The following is a 27,722-nucleotide window of genomic DNA, read 5'->3' as shown; positions in this document are numbered from 1 at the left end:
GGACTCTTTTGCCTGTCAGGAATGGTCGAGGACACTGTGAGGAGGGTTAGGAGCCTCTTTGGAGCATCTCTGCATTTGCTCTGAGGGGAAAGCAAAAACCAAATGGAGAAAGTGCATGAATTTGACTCACTTCTTCTCTGGCTTTAATGATTATTCGTTTTATTTTATTGAAAACATTTTTCATGCCACCTTTCCACCCAGTCAGGACCTGTCATTCTGCCTGCTTGCTGGGAGGTCTTCAAGGTGCCACTGCTGCTTCACTCCCACATGGTTACCCGCTTGAATTTATGCAAGGATATGAAAAGAGTATCATAGAGTGTGAGGCTTAGATAAGTATTAATGGGGTGCAGAAACTAAGGAACAGTGAACTGAGCCAATGAGAGCAGAATGGAATTTAAATTAATAATGGAGAAATGGATATGAATGGAAACAAGCTGCTCTAGTGATTGTTATTGGTCAGGAGTCACTGGACCGGGGAACAGCACAGAGCTTGTAAGGTCTTGGAGATATTGTCAGGCCCTTTATGGGCTCTGAGCTGAGTTCTGTCACTCCTTCCGGAAGCTTCAAGGTGAATGCCCTCAGCAAACTGGTGAAGAAGATGAAGAACTCCATCATCGCCATCACTTTTCCGGGACACACACGGACTCCTGCGAGAGCAAGGAAAGCAAAGCCAGTAAATAAGTCATAGCTCTACCTCTCCAGCGTCTCGTGTGTAGGTAGCTCGCATTCGTGGCAACGCGGAACTAAGTTTGGACTTTCTCCTTTACCTGCGCCAAAGATCAAAAATTCTTCTCTGTTCACAAATTTCCCATCTTGGTCCAAAAAATGATTCGGGTTGAACTTTCGAGGGGTCTCCCATATCTCGGGATCATACATAATTGAGTGGACATCTGGAACCACCATGGTACCCTGCAAGGAAGAATCAGTTAGTTTAGAGTGCATCCACATCAGCATTGTCTGCTTTTCTCCCTCCCAGTAGATCACCCTGTCCTCCCCAAGCCCCACCCCCAAATCTCTAGGAATTTTCCAACACAGAATTTGCAACCCTAGGCCCACCTCAAGTCTTAGATTGGTTGATATGTAGGGTTGTCAGCTCTTGGTTGAGAAATACCAGGAGATTTCAGGGGTGGATTCTGGCAAGAGTGGGATTTGGGGAGGGACCTCAGCAGGAGTCCATACTCCAAAGCAGTTCTCCCTGTCACAGTGCTGGCATGACCTGGTTAGCCCTGGCAAGCCTGATCCCGTCAGACCTCGGAAGCTAATCAGATTTGGCCTTGGCCAACACTTGGAAAGACGACCTTCAAGGAATACCAGGGTCATGACTTGGGGCAGGCAGTGGCAAACCACCTCCAAACATCCCTTGCTTGGCTGCCAGATAATCTTAGGATCTCCTGGCGACGCTACACATATCCCATATAATAAATGTCTTAGTGCTGATCTTCTTGGAGTTCTAAGAATCACCTTGGAACTCTGAGCTCACTTTAAAATTATATCAAACACAAAAAGAGTCCTCCTGAATTAGAGCAGGGTAGAGATGCCAGTCTCCAGGTCAGACCTGGGGATCCCCTAGACTGAGTCTCAGCTCAGCTCCAGTTCCTGCATTGGAGCATGGACTCCTGCTGAGGTCCCTCCCCTCCCCAAATCCCACCCTTGCCAAAATTCACCACTGAAATCTTCTGGTATTTCGCAGCCAAGAGCTGACAACCCTACATATCAACCAATCTAAGACTTGAGGTGGGCCTAGGGTTGCCAATTCTGTGTTGGAAAATTCTTAGAGATTTGGGGGTGGGACTTGGGGAAGGCAGGATGATTGTCTGGAGATAGCTCTGGACTGGGGACCATCTTCCCTGATTCCACTTTTGATGCTTTACCTGGGTGTGTCCTTCTTGGTGCCCTAGGGTTGAAAAAAACAGGAGTAGCCTCACCGCACAAGATTAGAAGCAAGAATGGGACTGATGGGGCAGGCCTGGTCCAGCAGGGGTGGAGATGATGCCACTGAAGCAGACTCCAGTGGGGGACAGTCCAGCCAGAACTTGCTGGAAGTAATGATAGATAGGACTCTCTGCAAGGAGGAGGACCTGAATGCAAGGAGAAGGAGGCCGGAGTCAAAGTAGGGCAGGGCAAGGGTAAGAAGTAATGAAGGGGATTGGCCAAGGCACCAGCTAGGGTGGAACCCAGCTCAGGATTAGGTGCTGGTGGTGGAAGGGTGGAGTCAGCAGAGATTAAAAGAGGGAATCCCAAACATAGCAAGGAAGGAAAAACAGACATAGAACAATAAAATCAGAGTCCAGTGGCACCTTTAAGACCAACAAAGATTTATTCAAGGGGTGAGCTTTCGAGTGCAAGCACTCTTCTTCAGACTAGCTGTGAGATCTGCTGCCTATGGAAGAGAGGGTGAAGCAAGCCCCTTTGCTTCCATTTCTGAGGCTTAGGGAGGACACAAGGCCCTTAGAAACATGTAAGAGAGGAGTGCCTCAGGTCCAGTGTCATATACTCTACCCTCCAAAGCAGTCATTTTTTCCAGGGGAACAGATGTCTGTTGTCTGGTGATCAGCTGTAATACTGAAAACGCTCCAAGTTGCACCTGAAGGTTGGCCATCCTGTCATGGACCTGTGGGTCTCCTTCTGAGAACCAGCGTTGGCAGAGACCAAATTGGTGAAACTCAGCAGGGAACTTCTTTAGCTGTTGCATTTTTACTCTGAAATTCCTCTCCGCAGAAATTGAGAATTCCTTTAACATACCTTAGGGATGAAAGCACCAAGCATGGTCACGTCCTTCACTGTTAGTCTAGGGTTCCCAGCTAATAAGATACATTTGAAACGCTGGATCTCATGAATCACAGCAAAGGTGTAGGGCACTTTCTTCCGATCTTGATAGCTGATGGTTTGGGAGGAACCAAAAACATCTTCTAGCTCCATCTGGACTTTCTCTGGAGAAAACGATGGGAAACATAAGACTTATTTGGGGCAATTAATTTGTTTTGTAGGAAATTGGGCAATCGTTAGGAGATCTTTATTTCCATATGAAACTAGTTCATGTGGTTACATTTTAAAATATGCACCGAATGGTATCACCCAGCTTGGGGTAGTTAAGAGTGGCAGCTTCTAATCTGGTGAGACAATTTTGATTCCTTGCTCCTCCGCATGCAGCCAGCTGGGTGACCTTGGGCTCATCACAGCCCTGTTAGAGCTTTTCTGAGCAGTAATATCAGGGCTCCTCATCTACCTCACAGGGTGCCGGTGGGGGGGGGGGAAGAGGAAAGGGAAGACAATTGTAAGTTGCTTTGAGATTCCTTCTGGTAGAGAAAAACAGCATATATATATATAAACAACTCTTCAGAAGATCCTGACCTCTTTAGGGAGGCAAATTATTTCCTTGATAGAAGGAAAAATAGAATCTAGCGAAAAAGGAACCGGAGCTGCCTAAACCCAAAGCAGAGTCTAAACATCAGGACGTTTCTCAGTGGAACAGGCTTTCTTAGGAGGTGGTGGGTTCTCCACCTTTGGAAATTTTAAAACAGAGGCTGGATCACTATCTGACAGGGCTGATTCTGTGAAGGCTCAAGGGGCTGGCAGGTTACAGTGGATGAGTGATAGCATTGTGAGTGTCCTGCATAGTGCAGGGGGTTGGACTAGATGACCTAGGAGGTCTCTTCCAACTCTATTATTCTCTGATTCTCTGATTCTATTGCCTTGCCCATTTCAATGCCTTGCCTTGATTGCCTTGCCCATTTCAATGCCTCACTTCTTGTTAATTCCCAATTCTGAATTTCTTAAAATCCAGTGCATTGCCTAACATAGTGGAGCTGAACCTTTAATCCAGTCCTTTCTACAGAGTATGCAGTAAGTATCACTGAATACTCCACTAGGAAGACATTTTCAAAAGGACATAGCTTCACCCATGAATCCCAGTTCATCTTAGTTCTTTCCTCTATGCAGCATCACAATGCAACATCACAATTCTGGCTAATTCTATCACCTTGTACTGCTATTTTCATGTTACAGGTGCTTCCTTCATTCTACTTCCTTGCCCATATTATTCTTGCTGTAGGTGACAAATATCTAAAAAGAACTTTAACTTGCCTGTCTAAATTAATATCTAAGACCATTTCCACACTGAGAACTTCACTGCCCCAACTCCTGTGCAGGAGCATAAATTGGGGGCAGATGAGCCACACCGGGGCAAATTCTCTCATGTATGGGTGCCAGGGCAACTTGCCACGACTAAGACTCCAGCCTGCAGCCTGGCATGAAACCTCCAGTGCATAAATGGTCCAAGATACCCAATAAACAGATTTCTGGTCTGAGTCAAATCTTTTCCCCTAATAGTTTTGATATTTCTTCATGAATATTTCTCCAGAAATTGTTAGCTTTCTCACAACACTACTATTGGTGATAAAAGGTCCCCACCTCTTGACTACACTTCCAACAGTTACCATATTTGCCGGCGTATAAGACGACTGGGCGTATAAGACGACCCCTCAACATTTCCACTCAAAATACAGTACTATGGGCCACTATGGGCAACTATGTCTATCCCAACTGAAGTGCACCCGGCGTATAAGACGACTCCCCCACTTGGAGGCATGATTTTCAGGGGGGAAAAGTAGTCTTATACGCCAGCAAATACTGTACTTGCTTTTGATTTTTTCCATTTTAAAAATCTTTGAAGTTTTTAGGTTTATATACACATTCTTTCACATAATAACTTTCTGAAAATTTTAAACCTTTCCCCCACATTTGTGGCCAAAACCCAGGTGCCATTAGGATGCTTGCCAGTGGTGTGAGAACTCCAGAAGCTCCCCCCCCCCACACATACTTTTGTCCCCTAAGCACCAATAATACAGAGTAACACTACTCCAGACTGAGGGCCATTCCACACCAGGATCTATGTAGCAAATTGGTTTTGGAACGAAAAAACGCCATTTTAAATAGTGGAATTGGTCGTAATGCATACCTGCCTTTGTAGTGGAATCCAGTTGCGTTTCTATCATTTCCCACAGGTTTCCGGTCTCGGCAAAAATCGCTAGCCAGGAAGCGATATTGCCGAGCTTTGTCCCGCCCCTGGCCGTCAATCAAACGAGCAGCCAATGGGCGGCCGTTATCATGCTCCCAGAAAGCCCCTTTCCCTTTAAGGAAGGTTTAAAAAAAAACACGTTGCAACGAATCTGCGTTGATTCGTTGCAACGGAGAGAACCATCTAGCTAGCAGGTGGTGTTTGAGCTGCCGTTTCATCATTGCCACGCTCCCCCCGAGTGAAACCCCCCCCGCATGGGCGCTATTTTTGGCCGAAAATAGAATGAAAAATAAAGGGAAAATAAACCAGCAAACGGGGCTGTGTGGTGCTTGGTGCTTGGTGACTTAAAACAGCTCTGGGGAGGGACTGCAGCTGGGGAAGCCTCGCTGGGTAAATGAAGGCTCGCCGGTACGTTGATCTCCGCTTGCTCCAAGAAAAAAAAAATGGTGATCGCTTCGCCGGAAGATCAGAGGAGAGAGCCAGGGGGAGGGACTTTGCAGAAACTGCAACAATGGTAACACACAGAACTTTCCCGCTAGTGTTGCAGATTGGTTGCAAGAGTGTAGTGCTTTCCGGAGGGTGAATCCACTTTTTGGGATTTCCCTGAAAGCACTACAACGAAGTGCTTTTTGTGGATCGGTTTCAGGAGTGTGGCAGATTGTCAACGACGTTGTGCATAACAGCAAATTAGTAGCAATTTCAATTTGCAACCATTGTGCAATTTTGAACGAGTGTGGAATGGCCCTGAATGTTCCATCTATAGACCTCTTGAAACTCCCATCAACTCTTCACAAAACCCAGCTTGTGCTGGTATATTAATCAGCCCCGCTTTATGAACTCTTTAGCAAGCTGCCAAGAATAGAGTGGCCCTTGTTTACATTGCACAATTCTGATTCACCTTGGATATCTGGATGAGTCACCATGAGAAAGAGTGCCCATTGGATAGTGGCACTTGTTGTGTCCGTGCCACCAATAAAGAAGTCGGAAATACACTGAAACAGGTTGGCCTCATCGTATGTTGAAGTGGGGTCATTCTTGCTCTGTTATGGACAACAGGAAACAAAATGACAATGACTTTTTGCTTCAGTTCCCAATATACCATCCCAAGGACCCATTCATTTTTTTTCTAGATAGAAGGGGGAAGGATATAATGGGATGGACTCTACAATCTGAACAATGAAGGAATGTCAGCTGTTTTTTCATCCATAGATATAAATAAGGCGGTGCAAAAAGGACAGAAGAAGCTTCAGAACAGTACAGGCTAATGGGGAAGAGAAAAAGAGAACAGGGATTTTGTCAGGTGTTCTTTCCGTTTCCCACAGGTGCCCCTACAAGTTCCCTCTCTGATCTCTCCAGGTTGCCCTGATCATTGTTTACTGCCCCCCCCCCCCCCCCATATCTGGTGCTCTGAATTCCAGCCTGCTCGCCTCCAGTATTTCACACCTGGCTGGGTTCAAACACTTCCACCCTGAGAAAGGATTTCTGGCACTCCTGGTAAAGAGGGGGGGGGGAGACAGTTCTACTAGTGTAGAACTAGCCTATAAAACCTAGGTACAGTTGCAATTTCCCTGTTCCGTGTATTGCCTCAGCTAAGTGATCGCCTGTATGTCCTATCTTCAGTAAAACTAACTTCTGATGAAATGCCGAAATGTAGTCATTGAGTTGGGAAAGTGAGGAAGGGTTTCACAGCTGCACTTTGCCTTGGGTTCGTGAAAGATTTATTGCTCCCTGTTTTGAAAAGAGAATTGGATTGCGTGGCTTTAACAATCATGTACGATTTTAAAATGTTCATTCTGAATTTCTCTTATCTGTGGTGTCACTGTGGTCCTATCCCTGATTAGAATGGTTCAAGACTGGAAATGGGGATGATAGTTTCTGCCTTTTGAATTTATTTATATCAGTGCAGCAGAGTTCTGAATTCACATTTTGATGGGGAGTAATAATAACAACACATTTTTATTTATACCTTTCCCTTCCCCTGGTTGGCTCCGAGAGTCTGGCACCACCTCCTTAGGTAGCATATTATGATGCCTGGTGTAGTGGTTAGGAGTGTGGACTTCTAATCTGGTGAGCCAGGTTTGATTTCATATTCCCCCACATGCAGCCAGCTGGGTGACCTTGGGCTTGCATTGCCATACAGCCTTACCCCCTTTTCCTGGTTCTTTCTGTCCTTCTAGGGTTGCCAACCTCCAGGCAGGACTTGAGCAACCCTTACTTTCTCCATCTCTAGCAGACAGTAGTCAGTGAAATCCCGTGGAGCGTGCACTGCTGGCTTCTCTCCAGGATGACTGGCTCGAGAGAGGGGCAAAATATCAATCAAGAAATAAATCAAGAAATAAAATGACCTTCTCCATCTGAAGTAGATAGTAGTCGATGAAATCCTGTGGATCATGCACGTCCAGTTTCACCCTATGTGCTTCTGTCTCCTTCCTTGCATGCGAAAGTACAACATCTACAGAATCAAATATTGCCTTGTATGGCCATTTGATATGTTTCATGAGCCATGGAAACATTTCATACAGCTGCAGGCAAAATAAAAACAAATCCTTTACTTCATTCCAAGCTGAGGATTGTTGCTGCTGTTATTCTGTTTTTAAGTCATTTTTAAACCATCTCTCTTATAGGGCTTGAGACATTTTATAACATGTCAAAAGTACCTTGGTCTATACTTTATTTATTCCATTAATATTTAAAAATTAAGACCCTAAAATAACCAAATTCTGTGCCCGGCAATTAGTATTGACGAATTTACTGTCTACTTGTTACACCCTCCCCATACTTCAACCATTCTTTCATTCTCCTGGGGTCTGTCCTGGGGCAATCTGTCCTCGTGGGTGAAACTCCTCCACCCGCAGGCAGGGTCACAATTCTTTGGTGCTTCTCCTCTGTTTCCCTCCCCTGTCACCAGCCCTGTGTGCTCTGTTTTAGGGCAGCATTGCTGAGGTGGCCTTTCTCAGCACACTAACACACCGTGTGCACCTGTATCTGGGTGAGCCCTTTCTGAGAGCCAGCTTGGTGTAGTGGTTAGGAATGCAAACTTCTAATCGCGTGAGCCAGGTTTGATTCTGCGCTCTCCAACATGCAGCCAGCTGGGTGACCATGGGCTCACCACAGCACTGAGAAAGCTGTTCTGACCGAGCAGGAATCTCAGGGCTCTCTCAGCCTCACCTCCCTCACAGTCTGTTGTGGGGAGAGGAAAGAGAAGGGAAATGTAAGCCACTTTGCGACTCCTTCGGGTAAAGAAAAGCAGCGTATAAGAACCAACTCTTCTTCTTCTTCTTCTTCTTCTTCTTCTTCTTCTTCTTCTTCTTCTTCTTCTTCTTCTTCTTCGATGTTGCTGTTGGCGGAGGCAGAGCAGCATTTGGCTTCTCCTTCCTTGACTCCAAGCTCATTGCTGTATCCTTATTCCTGTTTTGTAATCTGCTGCCACCAATTTTTACTCCAAGCATTTATTGCATCATCTCTTAAGGATACAATGTCATGAATTAAAAGTTCCCTAGCTCCTGTCAAGTTGTTGGAGATGTGAAGGAAAGATCTCTGCTATCTCACACCAGGTGATAATATTCCCTGTCTGATGTCAGACAGTGATCCAAATACAACCGACTTGGCTGCCCAAGTATTGCTTAAGATCATGTGATCCTAGGAGCTCTGTCTGTGACCCTGGAGAACTGATGCCAGTCTGACTAGACAGTACTGAACAAAAGGTAGCTTCATGTATATATGTATACTTTATTGTTTCCAGCCATAGGCCATTACAATGCCAGCAATATAACTTCATGTATAAAACCGTTCTCCCAGCACTATTTTGTCACCAATGCAGTGAGACTCCCTAATCGCTCCCCAAGTTAACAGGAAAGCAAAAGACTACTCACAAGATGTAAAAAGTTGCCTCCAAATTTCATATTATATACTATGGCATCCAGCAGCTTGAGGAATTCTTTATCATCAACAGAATACTGGTATCCAAAAACCAGAGCACATATCACATTGCAAACTGAATTAAAGATGAATATTGAAGGGTCAGTTGGCTTCCCTGCAAACCAAGGTATACGTAAAACATTAACACTAACTCTATTATCAACATGGAGAATGAGATTTCTAAGACAGGAAATAGCTGAACATGAGATGACTTTTCTTGATCTCTCCACCCCCTTGGTATTAGATAAAGTTTCAGTCCTTTTGCATGCTGATGAAATGGTTCTGTAACCAATAAACCAAGACAGATGATATAGACATAAGCTAATTTTGATGATTTCTGTATGAAGGAGAAGTTTAGCATTAATTACTTGGTTTGTGTGTGTGTAGGGGGGAGATGGAGATCTATCTAAGAACTATGAATGGACTATAGATGTGGCAGGCATAACTCACCAGCAGAAAAGAAAGCTAAGAGTTTTAGAATTGATTATCAGGATTATCCGGGAAGTTGCAGTGCTGAAAATGAAGAGAATCAGAAAAACCTGTCCCAGGTGAGCTCCAGAATTCATCCCCCCTGTATTATGTGTGGTGGAAATATTCAGTGGAACAGATGTTCTCCTGCGTACAAGAAATACATGTAGTACAGTCCTCTGATAAATGTCTGAAATGCATGAAACATCAAAGGCTTAACCCAAACTGGTAAACTTTAAAAATGCTTTTGATGTTTCAAGTGTTTTTGAAGTTTACCAGATCAAACTTTTGTAGGCCAGCAACTTGGGGAATATGGTGTTCCAATTTTAATAGGCAATATCTTGCTGACAAAAAACAGTAACTACAGTTGCCAGCAGTAGGCCACAGGCAAGGGCAGATATTGCCAATTAAGCCCAGTGTTAGCAAGGAGACTTGATTGCTACAAAAGCAGCCTGCTGCAGAATGCCTAGCTGTGCAGAAGCCAGAAGATTCTTTGGAGGAGCCATGACAGAAGGCATAGTGTTCACGGCAGCTTCAGAGGGGGATGCAGGGGAGCATTTAAAGATCTTGTCCAGTAGGAGATTTGGGAGTGGATCCTCCAAAGGGTACAGTGCCCCAGAGTTCACCCTCAAAGCAGCCATTTTCTACAGGGGAAGTCATCTATGTTGTCTGGAGGTGAGCTATAATTCCGGGGGATCCCCAGATCCCACCTGGAAGCTGGCATTCCTAAGCCTCAATGGGGTACAATGCCACAGAGTCTCCCCCTCCTAAACAGCCATTTTTTGCCAAGGGAGCTGATCTTTATAGTCTGGAGATGAGCTGTAATTTCAGGAGATCTCCAGGTCCCATCCAGAGGTTGGCTACTCCTGGGTTGGAAATATTCCTTGAGGTTTGGAGGTGGGGCGTCAAAAGGGTACAATGCTGATCCTTTTTGGTTTGGAGAAGATCAGCAGTGGTGGAGACGAAGGGCAGGCTGAAGCTGGGGGCAGAGTAGTGCAGCTGTGTCCTGCAGCCTAAGTGATGGACTCTGGCCTGCTCTTACCAACAACAGTTTTCTAGAGCCCATTGTATTGTTTTGCACAATGGGCTTAATTGCTAGTCTAGAAGTTTGCCAGTATTTTGCAGAAGAATGTATTGGTCTTAGGCCTCACCCTTTCTAGATTTGGCTCCACCGCTTCAAAACAAGGGCCACTAAAATCCATTCCATTGGCCACCGACACGCAGCTGCTTTTCATTCTTTTATCCCTATGCAGCTCCTCTAATGTGTGTCTTATCACAGTCTACAGATCAGCTTAGAATGGGATGGATTGTCAAGCATAGTGTTGTTCCTTGGGATGGTTGGTATGCATCTTCCTCTGGCTGTGGGGAGTCCCTTGTGCCTCGCAAGTACCTACATGTTACCGGAGGTGAATGCATTAGGCTTCCCTGTTAGAGACAGTGTTTCATCAGATTTTTTTTTTTTACCATAGCTCACATAACGCCTTAGTTATTACACTGGAGGAGAATCATTTACCAACCATGAAATAGCCTGAGCTACCTCACGCCAGATACTGAGATCCTTGTAGCATGTGTTACTCACACAAGGTTATTTTGGTCAGAGCTTTTAGAGCATCGGGAGTGGAGAGCTGCCATCAACCCAGAGCAAGCAGACTTATTAATAATAATAATAATTATTATTATTATTTAATTTATTGCCCGGCTTGTGGTGTGTTACAGATGTCTGATAAACCCTCCAATAAAAACCCCATTAAAAGAGGCAACAAAATAACAATAAAAGCAGAAACAACATGGCGATAATACATTCCCCAACCTGTGCCCCCCCATCCATACTTCTGGGGGAAGAAAAGATGGTCAAGTTGGCAACTGATTGCTGCATAACACTGGGGGTGGGGAGGCCACCCCTCTTCCTTACTGCCCCCAGTCTCAACCATAGACCTGGCGGAAGAGCTCCGTTTTGCAGGCCCTGTGGAATGCTGAAAGTTCCTGCAAGGCCCACAGCTCACCCAGGAGCTCATTCCTCCAGGTCAGTGCTAGGACTGAAAAGGCCCCAGCTCTGGTCAAGGCCAGGTGTTCTTCCCTGGGGCCAGAAATGCCAGTACGGTGCCACCCGCAGAACGTAAGGCTCTGTGGGGGGCATAGGGCGATAGGTGGTCCCTCAGGTATGTGGGTCCCAGACTGCATAGGGACTTAAAGGTTAAAACCAAAACCTTGAACTGGATCCGGACAGCAACTGGTAGCCAGTGCAGCAGCCTCAGCAGTGGCTGAATATGGGCCCTTGATATGGACCTTCCTTACAAGAAGGAAAGTCTGCAAACACACAGGAAAAGTCTTTGGGTGGCTCCGTAATTGAGCATTTGGACATTTCTTTAAGGCTTTATGTAGGGTAGGCAGTGTTCACCTCTTGAGAGAAGAAAGGACAGTTGGCTGTTCAGCATAAAGGATGCCTTGCTTGGCTGGCTGCAGGCATAGGTGGGAGTACTGGAAAGGCTTTTCCCCCTCCCTCACTCTGTGGCAACTTTGTGCATCTGGGCAGATCCTTTTGGAGACTCTGGCCTACAGGCTTGCCTTCCCTGGTTGGGGACTCCTTTATGGAATCTTTGGGTCTGGGCCACCATATGGAACACCCCACTCAGGGGTTGTGCTTGGGTTAGTACCAGGTGACAAGTGGCACTACTCAGTGGAGTAGTAAGATCGGGGATAGCGCTTTTTAGGTTGGTGAATCCACTTTTTGGCGTGCACCAACTGGCGCTTTAAAATGGCAGATATAACGAGCAGTTTGGGAGGTTGATGACATTGTGCGGAGTACCCAGAATATAGAGTCTTCAAAAGGTAAGTAGGATGCTGAAATTATGGTGACTATGCATGGCTTCTCTTGTGTTCTTATGGTCGAACAGTTTGAAGCACCCTCAAAAGGCAGCACTAGATTAGTTATGTAGCAATTACCAGAGGATACACAGAAATATTCAAAATATGGAGTTTGCCTCTGCCTTCATTGTTAGTGAAGGCAATAGGTATGTCACAGCTCCCTTGGCTTATTTGACGAATCTTGAAGTGCCTAATCACTGGAGGGCCTTCACTTTAGCTCGCTGCAATGCCCTTCCCTCAGCTGTACTTGAAGGGCGATACAAGAAAATTCCCTATGGTGAAAGGAAGTGCCCCTGTGGCTCTAGCCAAATAGAAACATTGGAACATATCCTTTTGCATTGTCAGTTTTATAATGACAATCACCCCATATTTATCACACCATAGTTACATAAAGTCCCAGGGCGTTCAGGACAATCATATATCTCCCTGCTGCTCACAGACACACTGTTCCATCACATATAGTGTCGCCATGTTTTGTGCTGCAGCCATAAATAGGCGGCGGAAGTTGACTAAAACTTAACAGACCCTGGGAGCAATTAGAAAACCTTACCTATATTTCCATATCCATTTAGTTTTAAATTGTATTTTAGCAGACTCATAGTCAAAGTGTTTAACATAATGGTATTTTATGAGTAAAACCATGCTTTAGCCGTATTATTTCTGTAACTGTGAAATAGTTTTGATTTTGCTGGTCTATGACCGTAATTAAGATATGTATGTAGGTGCCTGATGTTTGTACTCAGGTGTTTTGTTATTGATAGATTCTTAATGTAGAATAATAGAATAATATAGTTGGAAGTGACCTCCTGGGTCATCTAGTTCAACCCCTTGCATGGTGCAGGACACTCACAACCCTATCGCTCATCCACTGTAACCTGCCACTCCCTTGAACCTTCACAAAATCAGCCTCTCTGTCAGATGGCTCTCCAGCCTCTCTTTAAAAATTTCCAAAGATGGAGAACCTACCACCTCCTGAGGAAACCTCTCTAACAGTCAAGAACTTCTTCCGGATGTTTAGGCAGAATTTCTTTTGTATTAATTTCATCCCACTGGATCTGGTCCATCCCTCCAGGGCAAGAGAGAACAACTCTGCTCCATCCTCTATGTGGCAGCCTTTTAAATACTTGAAGATGGTTATCAGTTGTTCTCTCTTGTAATTCAATGGAATTCAAAACAAGAACAGTAATCCAGGTAAACTTGTCATTTGACCTAAGAATCTGGATATAAAGACGCCGTCATTGAGCTTACTTTTCTGAGCTTCAATCAAAATCATGGTTTGAATTATACTATTTGCATACATGGATTGTTTGTACTTTGGTTTATATCTTAGCACGAAACTAGTTTACACATGAAAGAAATAATGAATCAGAAGACAGTCTTCCGAAAAGATGTCAGCTGAACAAAACATGCCTCCCCAGTCCCAATAAAACTTACCCTTTGTACGTGCAAAACTCTCTACAAGCTGATGGGCTTCCTCTTCTATTTGGCTTTGCATACCCTGTTGTCCCATTCCTAGCTTCTGCATGGTAGCTATCCCAAACGTCCTCTGCTGCTTCCAGGTGTGACCATTTGAGAATACGATACCTGAGGCCATCAAAAACCAATGAGATTACACTGCGTAGAAATTCATTGACAATTTTTAAAGGCATTAGCCTAGAAACCATTAACTCTCACGTCATCCATGTTTAAGCATTCAAAAGCTACCTGCTGTGTTAAGGATTGAGATTCTGATGAAGAATCAATCCTTGTCTGATACATTGGGCTTTGGAATGTTTTTCAGAATCCAGAAGATGAACATTGGAGGAATGTACAGTGGGAAATCTCAACAGTTCCTCCTTACAAGGCAGGGAATGATAGTGCTTTCAGTTGCTAGCCAATGCTACCTACCTAGCATAACAATCCCATTCTCATCACCAATATTAAATTTGTGGGTTTAGTAAAATGTGGACAGTCAGCTCCGAAGAAGAAGGAGAAGAGTTGGTTCCTATATGCCGCTTTTCTCTACCTGAAGGAATTTTAAAGTGGCTAACTTCAGGGATAGGCTAAAGGGGGCTAAACTTATAGAGACTGAGCACAAAGATCTTGGGGTTGTAGTACACAGTCCAATGAAAGCATCAACCCAGTATGCTGCAGCAGTGAGAAAAAGGCAAACTCTAATGTTAGGGATGATTAGGAGAAGGATTGAATATAACATTTATTTATTCATTAAATTTTTAGCCTGCCACTCCCGCAAGAGGCTTGTGGCAGATAACAAAGATCTACCATAACCCTCTCCATAAAACAACCCCTAAAAACTCCAGCAATAACCAGTAGCTAAAAACACTCTCCCCTGACTCTCATACAGACAACATCTGGGTCGTGAGGAGTGGCTTGATGTCCTGGCCCAGCCTGGGGAGGGACCCCTGATCTTACCTACCCTGGCCTCAACTGAAGACCTGGGGGAAGAGCCCTGTGTAACTGATAGCTCCGTCAGTGCCCTCAGCTCTCCTGGGAGTTAATTCCACCAGGTGGGGTCAAGACCAACAAGGCCCTGGCCCTACTCGGGGCCAGGCAAACTTCCCCTGGGCCTGGGACCTCCAACAGATTAGCTCCCACAGAGTTAAATGACCAGTATTGTGATGCGTCTCATTTGGAATACTGTGTACAGTTCTGGTTATTGTATTCTAAAACGGACATTGCAGAGCTGTAAAAAGTACAGAGGAGAGCATCTAAAACAGTTAAGGGCCTGGACCACCTTTCCTAGGAGGAAAGACCGAAGAATCAGGGACTTTTTAGTTTAGAAAAGGGGAGACAAGGTAGTTTTATAAAATTATGCATAAGGTTGAGAGAGTTGGCAGCATTTTTCCCCTCCCTCTCCCCAAATCCTAGAACTTGAGGTCATCCAATGAAGCTGATGGGCAGTAGATTCAGGACAGACAAAAGGAAATACTCCTTTACACAGCAAGTGATTAATATGTGGAATTTGCTGCCAGAGGATGTAATGATGGTGACAGGAAAAATCAGCTTTAAAAGAAAATTAGATTCATGGAGAGACTGATCTATTGGTGGCTCCTAGTGATAGTGTCTAAAGGGAATCTCCATGTTCAGAAGCACTAAAACTCTCAATATATATGCCAGGAGACAGTATCAGGGGAAGTCCTTCACCGCTATACCCTATTTTTGGCCCTCCAGAGCAACTGGTTCCAGCTGTGTGAGATGGGATGCTGGACTAGATGGGCCACTGGTCTGATCCAACAGGGCTCTTTTGAGGTTCTTATGAAGGCCTTGGCCTCTATATCCTGTTGTTCGCCCTCCAGAGGAACTGGCTCATGGCTGCGTGAGACAAGATGGGGAACTAGATAGACCACTTGCCTGGTCCAGCAGGGATCATATGAAAACAGCCCACCCCCTCAACCGAGCTGTGGGCTGCAGCCATACAGAATGATGGGTTACTTTATGCTGGATAGAGGAATTCCCAACTGGCTGAAACTTCCATGGTTTTCCTACCCCGCCCCTCCAAAAACTGTTCTTGAACATTCCTTGATCATTTGTCTGGAAGAAAACCAAGAGGCCTTTCATGGGAGCTTACCTTTTTCATTTACTATAGTTCGAAAGAATGGGCTGATTGGTCTCCCAGAGAATACTCCTGAATGCTTTATTAACCCTTCTTTCATAGCGCGTAACCCAGACAGTATTACCAGCGGTGTAGTTCCTATCCATAGAGTATAAATGTTTCCATATTCCTTTGCTATCTGCAGTTTGGGTAGAAACAGATCAATATTAAATTTCCCCCCCAGATTACGGTGATCAACATATTGACCCGATGCGGTTTATCATTATACCAGGGGCAAAGCCCGTTGTATCCAAGAATACAACGGGCGCTAGAGCTTGGCAGTGGGAAGAGGAAGGGGAGGAGTTGTCCAGTCTGTAAAGGCATGGGGTTGAATGTGTGTGTTGTGTGGGAGGTTGTGGTGGCCTGGTGGCAAGTGAGGGTATGGGTGTGGAGATATGGGTGTCAAGAACCTGTGGTGTGGAATGTTCGTTGAGTGTGGGAGAGGACTTTGGGAATTTTGGCATAGTGGTTACAGATGAGCTTTCCAGAGCCATGTCCTCAGATATGTGAAGGGGAAATCAGACTGGAGACTCTTCTTAGGGGAAGATTACATGGCAACCAATTCCTCCCAGTTCTGCGTCATTTCCCTTCTTGTGTGAATTAGGCCACATTCACTGAAATGCCCCTCTGCCCTAATATACATGGGCAGTACACAGGTGTCCGCCCTGTTCCTTCTGTCTCCCATGTTTTCACTGTTGGTAAAATGTTATGTGCCCACATGCTTCTTTCATGGTTGCTCCTTAGAAGAACGGATTTTTGTACCCTATTGCTTACTACCCAAAGGAGTCTCAAAGCGGTTTACAAACACCTTTTCCATTCGTCTCTCCACAATAGTCAACCTGTGAGGTATGTGGGGTTGTGAGAGATCTGAGAGAACTGGGAATGGGCCGCAGTGACCCAAAAGGCCTCGGGTGTCTCAAAGCATTTTCCAATCGTCTTCCCTTTCTCTCCCCATAGCAGATTCCACATGAGGGAGGTGGGATAGTGAGCCTCACAGGGAAGCTGGCAACCCTTAAGAGGAAGACACTCTCTGCACAGCAGTCTTGACCTTAATAAGGTTTTTTATCCTGTTTTTTTTTATTTGCCAGGCCAAGGTTATTTGCCAGGCCAATAAGTCATTACAGTTACTATTTGTCTCCAGACATTTACTTATTCTTTATTTACAGTTTCAGGCTGTAAATATTTATTTAGATCTTTCTGCACTTTCCAGACTCACAGGACTGATGCTGGTCTGCCTGTCTGCACCCCAGAATACAAACAGTTGCTGGTAAGGGCTGGCCATAACCCATAGGCCAGGAGGGACACTCCTGCACCACTCCCTACCAACTGCAGGCAAAAATGGCTCCTTTGAAGGCATTGTACGATTTTGAAGTCCTACCTCCAAACCTCCAGGAATATTTCCAACCCAGGGGCAGCTAACCTCCAGGTGGAGCCTGGAGAGCTCCTGGAGGTACAGCTCACCTGCAGAGTATAAAGATCAGCTCCCCAGGCAGAAAGGGCTTCTTTGGATAGGGTTGTGGTAGAGAAGAAACATTTAAGGCCTCCCACACAGGTTGTTGTTGAATTGAAAGACTTGAGGCCTACTGCACAGGGTTGTTGTGCAGATGAAACAGGAGACAAAAGAGCCAGTTTCCTCTGCAGAATAACGCTGTGCAGTGGCCTCAAATCTGCAGAGAGTTGCAAAGAAGAAAGACACATGGCTTGGCTGTGTCTAACCTCCGGGTAGAGCAGTATTTTAAGTGAGAAGGGGCTTTTCTTTGGCCTCCCTGTCAGGCAACTGTTTGGCAGAAGAGGAAAGTTCCCTCCCACCTCAAAAGGAAGGCCCTCAGACTCCCCTGCGTTGCTCTTAGAAAGGCCTCCTCCCCTCAGTCAGGGGCTGTTAGAGGCTCCTTCGCAGCAGGCCTGAAGGGGGGAGGGGGAGCACTCTGCAGCCTCCTGCCAGCTCTGTCAGGGTTCTGAGGCAATTTGAAGTTGGACTTGACAGTTAGGACAGCCTTGAGGCGAAAAGGGCTGGCACAGACTGTGTTCTCATCCCCCTTGGCAGCCCTGCTGACCTCCTCTCCCAGCGGTGGTCAGGGGCAGACTGGCAGCCAGACTGGGCTGGGTGAATGGAATTTTGGTCTGTCCTGGTGAGGGGCCAATTGGAAGGCGCTTTGCGCACCTTCCCATTGGCTACTTGGCCCTGGATGGACACTTCGCGGCTCCTGATTGGGCCCTCTGAGTTTTTATCCTGGACAGGGCCTGCCCTAACTCCTCCCCAGGTGGCCTTACCCTTTTATTTAATAGGAGCGGTTAAAGATGGACTGGCAGTTTCCATTTCAATGTATTGGAAAAAGTGTGCAAGCCCAGGAAAGTGTATACCTTGAATCAAACCTTGTTGTGCCGCTGGACTTGAACTTTATTAATTTTTTCCCCCAGATTAGCATAGGGAATTATGTGCTGACTTAAATTGCTTTCACACAAAGCTTATGCCACACACACACCTCTCAGGTGCAGCCAAGGGTTTCTTTGACTGAGCTTGGCGCCTTCCCAAACTGACTTTATATCTGATCTTTGCTGAGCTATTATGCTCAGAGTAGGTTTAGTTCTCATCAGCGTGGAAGCTGTGTTTTTCCAGTTTCTCATTTCCCCTCATGCCTCCCATTACCCCATAATGCTGAGCTAGCATTATAGTAATTAACCTACTGTGGAATTTAAAAACAAGAAGAAAAAGAGCAAACACCACCAGCAGCCTGAGTGTAGATAATCCTTCTTTGTTATTAGATTAACTAATATGCCTGAGAGTCAGTGTGGTATCTTAACATTTTATACACAGGTATATTTTGTATTGCATTTCCATTGCTCTGATGTAATTCCGTAATAAACTTACTGCTACTATTCTTGCCTTGAAAATCTTATGAGGGTACCGTAAGTTGACTGTGACATGTCAGCAACAACAACTACAATATGTGGAATTTGTATTTTTTGTATTTATTTTAGAATTTAGGAGGTGGTGGGTTCTCCATTTTTGGAAATTTGTAAACAGAGGCTGGATAGCCATCTGATGGAGAGGCTGATTCTGTGAAGGCTTAAGGGGGTGGCAGGTTACAGTGGATGAGTGATAGGGTTGTGCATAATAATAAAAGGGAAGAGAGCTCAGACAACTGAGAGCACGTGGAGAGAGCTACTGGGGAGAGTTGCTGCTGACCAGGTGAGGCGATTGTGCTGACTGGGTGAGGTGATTGCTGGGTAATTGTTGGGAGGCTTAAAAAGGGCTGCTCCTCGCCAGAGGCAGAGCTTAGACAACTGAGAGCACATGGAGAGAGCTACTGGGGAGAGTTGCTGCTGACCAGGTGAGGCTATTCTGCTGACTGGGTGAGGTGATTGCTGGGTAATTGTTGGGAGGATTAAAAAGGGCTGCTCCTCGCCTGAGGAGCAAGGGCGAGAGACAAAGGGCTCTTGGCCTGTGGCTCTTAGCCCGGGGTTCTTGGCCGAGCAATTAGAATCAGTAGATTATATTTCCCTAGTACTTGCACTGCCTAGACATTACAATGGACCCCCAGGACACTCATCCCATCATTTGCAGTGAGTGTGACATGATTCCCTTCCTCCCAGAAGACAAGATGGACTACAGCTGCCCCAAGTGTAAGCTGGTAAGACTTTTGGAGGAAAGGATTAGGAGATTGGAAAACAGAATTATTACTCTGACCCAAAGTAAGAAAGGGGAGGAGTTCATAGACCAGTGCCCTGCAACTCGGAATAAAGAGAATACAACTAGTCCTGAAGAGGATAAGGAGATTGACCACCCTAGGGAGCCTCTGCAGACAGTTCGGAAAAAGACTCAATGGCGAAGAGCGAGACAGTTCTCGGGGCCTTTGGAGCTCCAGAATAGATTTCAGGCCCTTGCAGAGGAGGTGCAAGGGTCAACGAGGGAAGAGGTCCCAAAACAAACTCTGACAAAGGGAAGAGGCCACGGGGACAGAAGGAAATGGAGTTGAGAAGAAAAGAAAAAGGAGAGTACTGGTAATTGGAGACTCCCTGCTAAGAGGAATGGATCGCCATGTGGCTGGGCCCGACCCCCTAACCCGAGAGGTGTGTTGCTTGCCAGGGGCGAAAATTAAAGATGTTTCAGAACGGCTGCCCAAACTCCTCAAATCTACGGATCACTACCCATTTGTGATGGTCCATGTGGGAACGAATGACATGTCTGTGAATACCATCGCTCCTATTAAAAAAGACTATCAAGATCTGGGGAGGAAGCTCAAGCAAATGGGGGCACAAGTGGTATTCTCTTCAATCTTGCCTGTCAAGGGAAGAGGAATGCGTCGGGAGAGGAAGATAATGGAGGTGACTCACTGGCTGTGTACTTGGTGCCGGCAGGAGAGATTTGGTTTCTGGGACCATGGGATAGGCTTTCTTGAGGAAGGCCTACTAGCACCTGATGGACTGCACTTATTGAAACTGGGGAAGAATGTGTTTGGTAGGAACTTGGGGAGATTCATCAGGAGAGCTTTAAACTAAAGCCACTAGGGGAAGGAGACGATCAACATAGGGAGTGTATGGAAGGAAAACGATCGGAGGCAGCCCAACTGGCAAAGCCAACTCATAGGGAACCAAAAGTAAAAGGATTCAGATGTCTTTATACTAACGCCTGAAGCATGGGCAATAAGAAGGAAGAGCTGGAGCTTCTCATGCTGATGGAAAGGTATGATCTAGTAGGCATCACAGAAACTTGGTGGAATGATTCTCATGACTGGAATGTAATGGTGGATGGATATGAACTGTTCAGAAAAAACAGAATAGATCAAAAAGGTGGAGGAGTGGCACTGTATGTGAGGAAAGGGCTTACCTGTCAGGAAATTCTAGTGAAGGAGAGCATATCTACAATGGAAAGCATCTGGGTGAAAATAAGCGAGGGGAAAACAAACAGTGTGGTGGTTGGTGTCTGCTACCGACCACCTGACCAATGAGAGGATGTGGATGCTGCACTTTGTGAGCAGCTTGAGAAAATATCCAAGTGGCAGGACCTTGTCATCATGGGTGACTTTAATTTCCCAGATGTGTGCTTGGATACAAACTCTGCGAAGCGTCCTCAGTCATGCAACTTTCTGACCTGCCTGGCTGACAATTTCATTTATCAAATGGTAGATGAACCCACAAGAGGTTCAGCCATACTGGACTTATTACTGACCAACAGGCAAGAGTTGGTGGATGAGGTGAAGGAGGTGGGGACCCTAGGGGGAAGTGACCATGTCCTCATAGAATTCCTTTTGAGATGGGGAGCCAAGGAAGCTTGTAGCCAGATGCGGATGTTGGATTTTCGTAGGGCAAACTTTAATAAACTCAGAGACATGATGAGTGTCATACCATGGACGAGAATGCTGGAAGGGAAGGGAGCATGTGAAGGGTGGGCGCTACTCAAACAAGAGCTATTGCATGCTCAATCAATGACTATCCCAGAAAGAAGAAAGCACTGCAGGAGCTCTAAGAAGCCCATTTGGATGAACAGAGAACTTCAAGAGGAACTAAGAAAGAAAAGGAAAATGTTCAGGAAATGGAGGGAAGGACAGAGCTCTAAAGAAGAGTACCTACAGGTTACTAGGCACTGTAGATCAATCATCAGAAAGACCAAAGCTGAGAGTGAGCTAAGATTGGCCAGGGAAGTCCATTGTAACAAGAAAAGATTTTTCAGTTATGTGAGGAGCAAACGTAAAGTCAAGGAGGCAATAGGCCCACTGTTGGGTGCTGATGGACAAACTCTAACGGAAGATGCAGAGAAAGCAGAAAGGCTTAGTGCCTATTTTACATCTGTTTTTTTCCCACAGGTCAAAATGTTTAGGCACATCTAGAGATGGCCGTAGCCAAAGGATAGTGTCTGGGTGGCAGGTTAACATGGATAGAGAGGTTATCGAGAGGCATTTAGCTGCACTGGATGAGTTCAAATCCCCTGTCCGGATGAAATGCACCCGAGAGTGCTCAAAGAACTTTTCAGAGAACTTGCACAGCCCTTGTCCATCATCTTTGGAACCTCTTTAAGGACTGGAGATGTCCCGGAGGACTGGAAGAGAACAAACGTTATTCCGATCTTCAAAAAAGGGAGGAAGGATGACCCGGGAAACTACAGACCAGTGAGTCTGACCTCTGTTGTGGGTAAGATAATGCAGCAGATATTAAAGGGAGCGATCTGCAAACATCTGGAGGACAATTTGGTGATCCAAGGAAGTCAGCATGGATTTGTCTCCAACAGGTCCTGCCAGACCAACCTGGTTTCCTTTTTTGACCAAGTAACAAGTTTGCTGGATCGTGGAAATTCGGTTGATGTCATTTACTTGGATTTTAGTAAAGCTTTTGACAAGGTTCCCCATGATGTTCTGATGGATAAGTTGAAGGACTGCAATCTGGATTTTCAGATAGTTAAGTGGATAGGGAATTGGTTAGAGAATCGCACTCAAAGAGTTGTTTCATCAGACTGGAGAGAGGTGAGTAGTGGGGTACCTCAGGGCTCGGTGCTCGGCCCAGTACTTTTAAACATATTTATTAATGATCTAGATGAGGGGGTGGAGGGACTACTCATCAAGTTTGCAGATGACAACAAATTGGGAGGAAGTGGCAAATACTCCGGAAGATAGATTTCAACGAGATCTGAACACAATGGAAAAATGGGCAAATGAGAACAAGATGCAATTTAATAAAGATAAGTGTAAAGTTCTGCATCTGGGTCAGAAAAATGAAAAGCATGCCTACTGGATGGGGGATACGCTTCTAGGTAACACTGTGTGTGAACGAATCCTTTGGGGTACTTGTGGATTGTAAACTAAACATGAGCAGGCAGTGTGATGCAGCGGTAAAAAAGGCAAATGCCATTTTGGGCTGTATCAACAGGGGCATCACATCAAAATCACAAGATGTCACAGTCCCATTGTATACCACACCTGGAGTACTGTGTGCAGTTCTGGAGGCCTCATTTCAAGAAGGATGTAGATAAAATTGAAAGGGTACAGAGGAGAGCGACGGAGATGATCTGGGGCCAAGGGACCAAGCCCTATGAAGATAGGTTGAGGGACTTGGGAATGTTTAGCCTGGCGAAAAGGAGGTTGAGAGGGGACATGATAGCCCTCTTTAAGTATTTGAAAGGTTGTCACTTGGAGGAGGGCAGGATGCTGTTTCTGTTGGCTGCAGAGGAGAGGACACGCAGTAATGGGTTTAAACTTCAAGTACAACGATATAGGCTAGATATCAGGAAAAAAATTTTTCACAGTCAGAGTAGTTCAGCAGTGGAATGGGCTGCCTAAGGAGGTGGTGAGCTCCCCCTCACTGGCAGTCTTCAAGCAAAGGTTGGATACACACTTTTCTTAGGATGCTTAGGGTTGATCCTGCGTTGAGCAGGGGGTTGGACTAGATGGCCTGTATGGCCTCTTCCAATTCTATCATTCTATAATGCAGGGGGTTAGACTAGATGACCCATGAGGTACCTTCCAACTCTATTATTCTATGACTAGAAAATAAGCCCACTGCAGTCTGAATGCAGCAGACACTAGTGGGGATCGGGAACGTCAGGGGCCGGCTCTGCAGGCGTGGTGGGCCAGGGGCCGGACCCAAGGGCAGTCATGGGGCAGTTCGCAAGGCGGACCGGGCTCATCCTGGCTCCCTCCCCACCCGCGGCGCGGCCTACCAGGTGCTGAATGTGGTCAGGGGGTGAGGCCAGTGGTGGTGCGGCAGTAGTCGAGCGGCGTGGGCGCTTCAAAGTCTGGGGCAGCGGGGGCTGCGGTGGGACTGACGGATGGCGATGGTGGCCCTGCGAGCAGGCCGTTGGTCGATGCAGCGCGGAGGCGGAGGGGTCCAGTGAGGGAGTGAGCGGGGCGGACGGCTTGGTGAGTCCCATGGCGGGACATTCGCGGCTGTGCGGGCCGGGGGGCGATTTGTCGAGGAGGCGGCTTCGTTTGGAGGCGGCGGTGGAGCTGGACGCGTCGGGCGGCCATCCCTGGGCACATGTAAATCTGGAGGCGGCTGGACGCCGGGCAAGGACGACGGCGTGCGGCCCTGAGTGGTTGGGCGGGGAAGCATCAGCCGGGCGGCTGGAAGGGCATGCTGGTAATGGTGGCGGCGGGGCGCCATTGGGCAAGGTGGAAGCGGGGCAAAGCGCCTCTCGATTAGTCAGCCCTGCGCCCAGGGACCAATTGCAATTGGTCACTTGGTGCAGGACTGACAATCGGAGGACTGACTATCGGACTGACAATCGCAGGACTGACAATCGGAAGGCCCAATCGGCAGGCGCTTCACGCCTGCCGATTGGGGTCTCCGATTGTCAGTCCAGAGGAAGGGGCCTATGGGCACCCTTCCTCATCACGGACAGGGCTCACCTTGGGTGCCCTTACCAAATTATTTAATCCGCTCCGCTAGGAGTGGGTTAAAGATTCTATCATTCTATATGCTGCCACTCCTGGGTTTACCAGCTTGTCGTGGCTTCCAGGATCTTGTGGCTGATACCTGGGGTGGAATTTGTATTTAAAACACAGATCTGACAACTTGAATTAGTGATTTTATCTCAGAATCCCTCCCATCCTGTTTTTCCTAAGGGTCCTCTGTCCCTCCAAAGCACGATTTCATGGAGATCAGTGGGCTTCAGTATGGTATTGTCACACATTCATGACTGTAATCATTTATATACATGTCCATCTCTGGAAGACTTTATTTATGGTCATTTAAACCAAAAATTTTTTAGATGTACTACTATACAATGAGCCTCTTGTGGCGCAGAGTGGTAAGGCAGTGACATGCTGTCTGAATCTCTCTGCCCATGAGGTTGGGAGTTCAATCCCAGCAGCCGGCTCAAGGTTGACTCAGCCTTCCATCCTTCCGAGGTCGGTAAAATGAGTACCCAGCTTGCTGCTGGGGGGTAAACGGTAATGACTGGGAAAGGCACTGGCAAACCACCCCGTATTGAGTCTGCCAAGAAAACGCTAGAGGGCGTCACCCCAAGGGTCAGACATGACTCAGTGCTTGCACAGGTGATACCTTTACCTTTACTATACAATAGTAGTTTGTAAAAGGGAAGGTAATACATTAAAAGGTTAGAAATGCATCAACAATAAAACTTAAAAACTTCACCATAAAAGTCAACATTTAAAAGCATTAAATACTGGACTATGTTCATCTCTGTATTCCTCATGTAGTTTTATAGCCTATGTAGGGTTCATGTCCCCCTTCAAGGATTGCTGCCTTGCCGTGGCAAGGGGGCTTGCGTAGCTCAGTAAAACTATGAGCTATGCCGTGCAGGGCCACCCAAGACGGACAGATCATAGCAGAGAGCTCTGAGAAAAGGTGATCCACTGGAGAAGGATATGGCAAACCACTCCAGTATCTTTGCCATGAATGAATGAAGCGACTGGGCCAAAGCCAAAAGGATGCTCAGTTGTGGATGTAACTGGAGGTAAAAAGACAGTTGGATGCTGTAAAGATTTTTATTCCATAGGAACCTGGAATGTCAGATCCATGAATCAAGGCAAGCTGGACGTGGTCAAACAAGAGATGACAAGACTGAACATCGACATTTTAGGAATCAGTGAACTAAAATGGACAGGAATGGGTGAATTTAATTCAGATGACCATCAGGTATACTACTGTGGACAAGAATCTCGCAGAAGAAATGGAGTAGCCTTCATAATCGATAAGAGAGTAGGAAAAGCAGTCTTGGGATACAATCCCCAAAATGACAGAATGATCTCAGTTTGAATCCAAGGCAAACCATTCAACATCACAGTAATCCAGGTCTATGCCCCAACCACTGCTGCTGAAGAGGATGAAGTTGACCAGTTCTATGAAGCCCTACAACACCTTCTAGAAGCAACACCAAAAAATGATGTGCTTATCATCATGGGGGATTGGAATGCTAAAGCAGGAAGCCAAAAGATAACCGGGTTAACAGGCAAGTTTGGCCTTGGAGTACAAAATGAAGCAGGGCACAGGCTGGTAGAATTTTGTCAAGAGAATACAATGGTCATAGCAAACACTCTTTTCCAACAACTCAAGAGACGACTCTACACATGGACATCACCAGACGGCCAACACAGAAATCAGATTTACTATGTGCTCTGCAGCCAAAGATGGAGAAGTTCTATCCAGTCAATAAAAACAAGACCAGGAGCTGATTGTGGTTCAGATCATGAGCTTCTTGTTGCAAAATTTAGGCTTAAATTGAAGAAAGTAGGGAAAAGCACTAGGCCACTCAGGTATGAACTAAATCATATCCCCGACTAATATACAGTAGAAGTGACAAATAGATTTAAGGAATTAGATCTGATAGTCAGAGTGCCTGGAGAACTATGGACGTAGGCTAGCAACATTGTACAAGAGGTAGCAACTAAAAGCATCCCAAAGAAAAAGAAATGCAAGAAATCAAAATGGCTGTCTGAGGAAGCTTTACAAATAGCTAAGGAGAGAAGGGAAGTGAAAAGCAAGGGAGAAAGAGAAAGATACACCCAATTGAATGCAGAATTCCAGAGAAAAGCTAGAAGAGATAAGAATGCCTTCTTAAATGAACAGTGCAAACAAATAGAAGAAAACAATAGAATGGGGAGGACCAGAGATCTTTTCAAGAAAACTGGAGATATGAAGAGAACGTTTCATGCAAAGATGGGTATGATTAAGGAACAAAATGGTAGGGACCGCACAGAAGCAGAAGAGATTTTAAAAGGTGGCAAAATTATACAGAGGAACTATACAAGAGCGAGCTAAACATCCCTAATAAACATTATGGGGTAGTTACTGACCTGGAGCCAAACATCCTGGAATGTGAAGTCAAATGGGCCTTAGGAAGTCTGAGCAACAATAAAGCTAGTGGTGGTGACAGCATTCCAATTGAACTATTCAAAATCTTAAAAGATGATGCAGTAAAAGTGCTACACTCAATATGCCAGCAAATTTGGAAAACTCAACAATGGCCACAGGATTGGAAAAGGTCAGTTTACATTCTAATCCCAAAGAAGGGCAATGCCAAAGAATGTTCAAACTACCGCACCATTGCACTCATTTCTCATGCTAGCAAAGTTATGCTCAAAATCCTACAAGCTAGGCTCCAGCAATATGTGGACCAAGAACTTCCAGAAGTACAGGTGAAGAAGCAACAGTGAGAACTGAACATGGAATCACTGATTGGTTCAAAATTGAGAAAGGAGTTTGGCAAGGCTGTATTGCCCGTTTAACTTGTATGCGGAGCACATCATGAGAAAGGCGGGGTTAGATGAGTCACAAATTGGGATCAAGATTGCAGGAAGAAATATCAACAACCTCAGATATGCAGATGATACCACTCTAATGGCAGAAAGTGAAGTGGAATTAAAGAGCCTGTTGATGCGGGTGAAGGAGGAGAGTGCGAACGTTGGCTTGAAACTCAACATCAAGAAAACGAGGATCATGGCATCTGGGCCTTCAATTCCTGGCAAATAGATGGGGAAGAAATGGAGATAGTGACAGATTTTATTTTCCTGGGATCCAAGATCACTGCAGATGGGGACTGCAGCAAAGAAATTAAAAGACACTTACTCCTGGGGAGGAAAGCTATGGCAAATTTAGACAGCATCCTAAAAAGCAGAGACATCACCCTGCCAACAAAATTGCGTTTAGTCAAGGCTATGGTCTTCCCAGTTGCAATGTATGGCTGCAAAAATTGGACCATAAGGAAGACCGAGCATCAAAGAATCGAGGCTTTTGAACTCTCGTGCTGGAGGAGAGTCTAGTGAGTCCCTTGGACTGCAAGGCGAACAAACCGGTCAGTGCTAGAGGAGATCAGCCCTGACTGCTCTTCAGAAGGTCAGATCCTGAAGATAAAACTCAAATACTTTGGCCACCTCATGAGAAGGAAGGACTCCCTGGAGAAGAGCCTAA

The 27,722-nt window shown here is 45.8% G+C and overlaps 1 protein-coding gene and 1 long non-coding RNA gene across 3 annotated transcripts in view; one reads left to right on the top strand and one right to left on the bottom strand.

Moving 5' to 3' along the window:
• Positions 1-27,722, top strand: part of LOC143842898 (uncharacterized) — a 66,099-nt gene that overhangs the window by 15,436 nt on the left and 22,941 nt on the right. The window lies entirely within an intron of this gene.
• LOC143842897 (cytochrome P450 2J4-like) lies at positions 125-14,866 on the bottom strand. Of its 2 annotated transcripts, none has more exons than XM_077348203.1 (8): positions 14,681-14,866; positions 13,703-13,852; positions 8,890-9,050; positions 7,363-7,539; positions 5,916-6,057; positions 2,743-2,930; positions 768-909; positions 125-647 (listed from the first exon to the last, which is right to left on the bottom strand). In XM_077348203.1, the coding sequence occupies exons 2-8, from the start codon at positions 13,791-13,793 to the stop codon at positions 457-459; spliced, it is 1,092 nt and encodes a 363-aa protein (XP_077204318.1). In that variant the 5' UTR covers positions 13,794-13,852; positions 14,681-14,866; the 3' UTR covers positions 125-456. The 2 variants fall into 2 exon arrangements, with proteins under 2 accessions (XP_077204318.1, XP_077204317.1); XM_077348202.1 differs by having other exon boundaries at positions 14,685-14,866.

Source organism: Paroedura picta, chromosome 8 (assembly GCF_049243985.1).
Source record: "Paroedura picta isolate Pp20150507F chromosome 8, Ppicta_v3.0, whole genome shotgun sequence".
In the NCBI taxonomy this organism is placed as follows: Eukaryota; Metazoa; Chordata; class Lepidosauria; order Squamata; family Gekkonidae; genus Paroedura; species Paroedura picta.
The sequence above is the reverse complement of the archived record's forward strand: the minus strand, read 5'-3'. Positions and strand labels throughout refer to the sequence as shown.

Bases quoted from the DNA above. Each gene is read 5' to 3' on its own strand.
- LOC143842897 (XM_077348203.1), bottom strand. From the start codon at position 13,793: ATGCAGAAGCTAGGAATGGGACAACAGGGTATGCAAAGCCAAATAGAA. The intron at 910-2,742 runs GTATGTTAAAGG...TCTTCCTTGCAG, and splicing joins TTGGTGCTTTCATCCCTAAG to GGTACCATGGTGGTTCCAGA. The intron at 648-767 runs GTAAAGGAGAAA...TTGCTCTCGCAG, and splicing joins ATTTTTGATCTTTGGCGCAG to GAGTCCGTGTGTGTCCCGGA.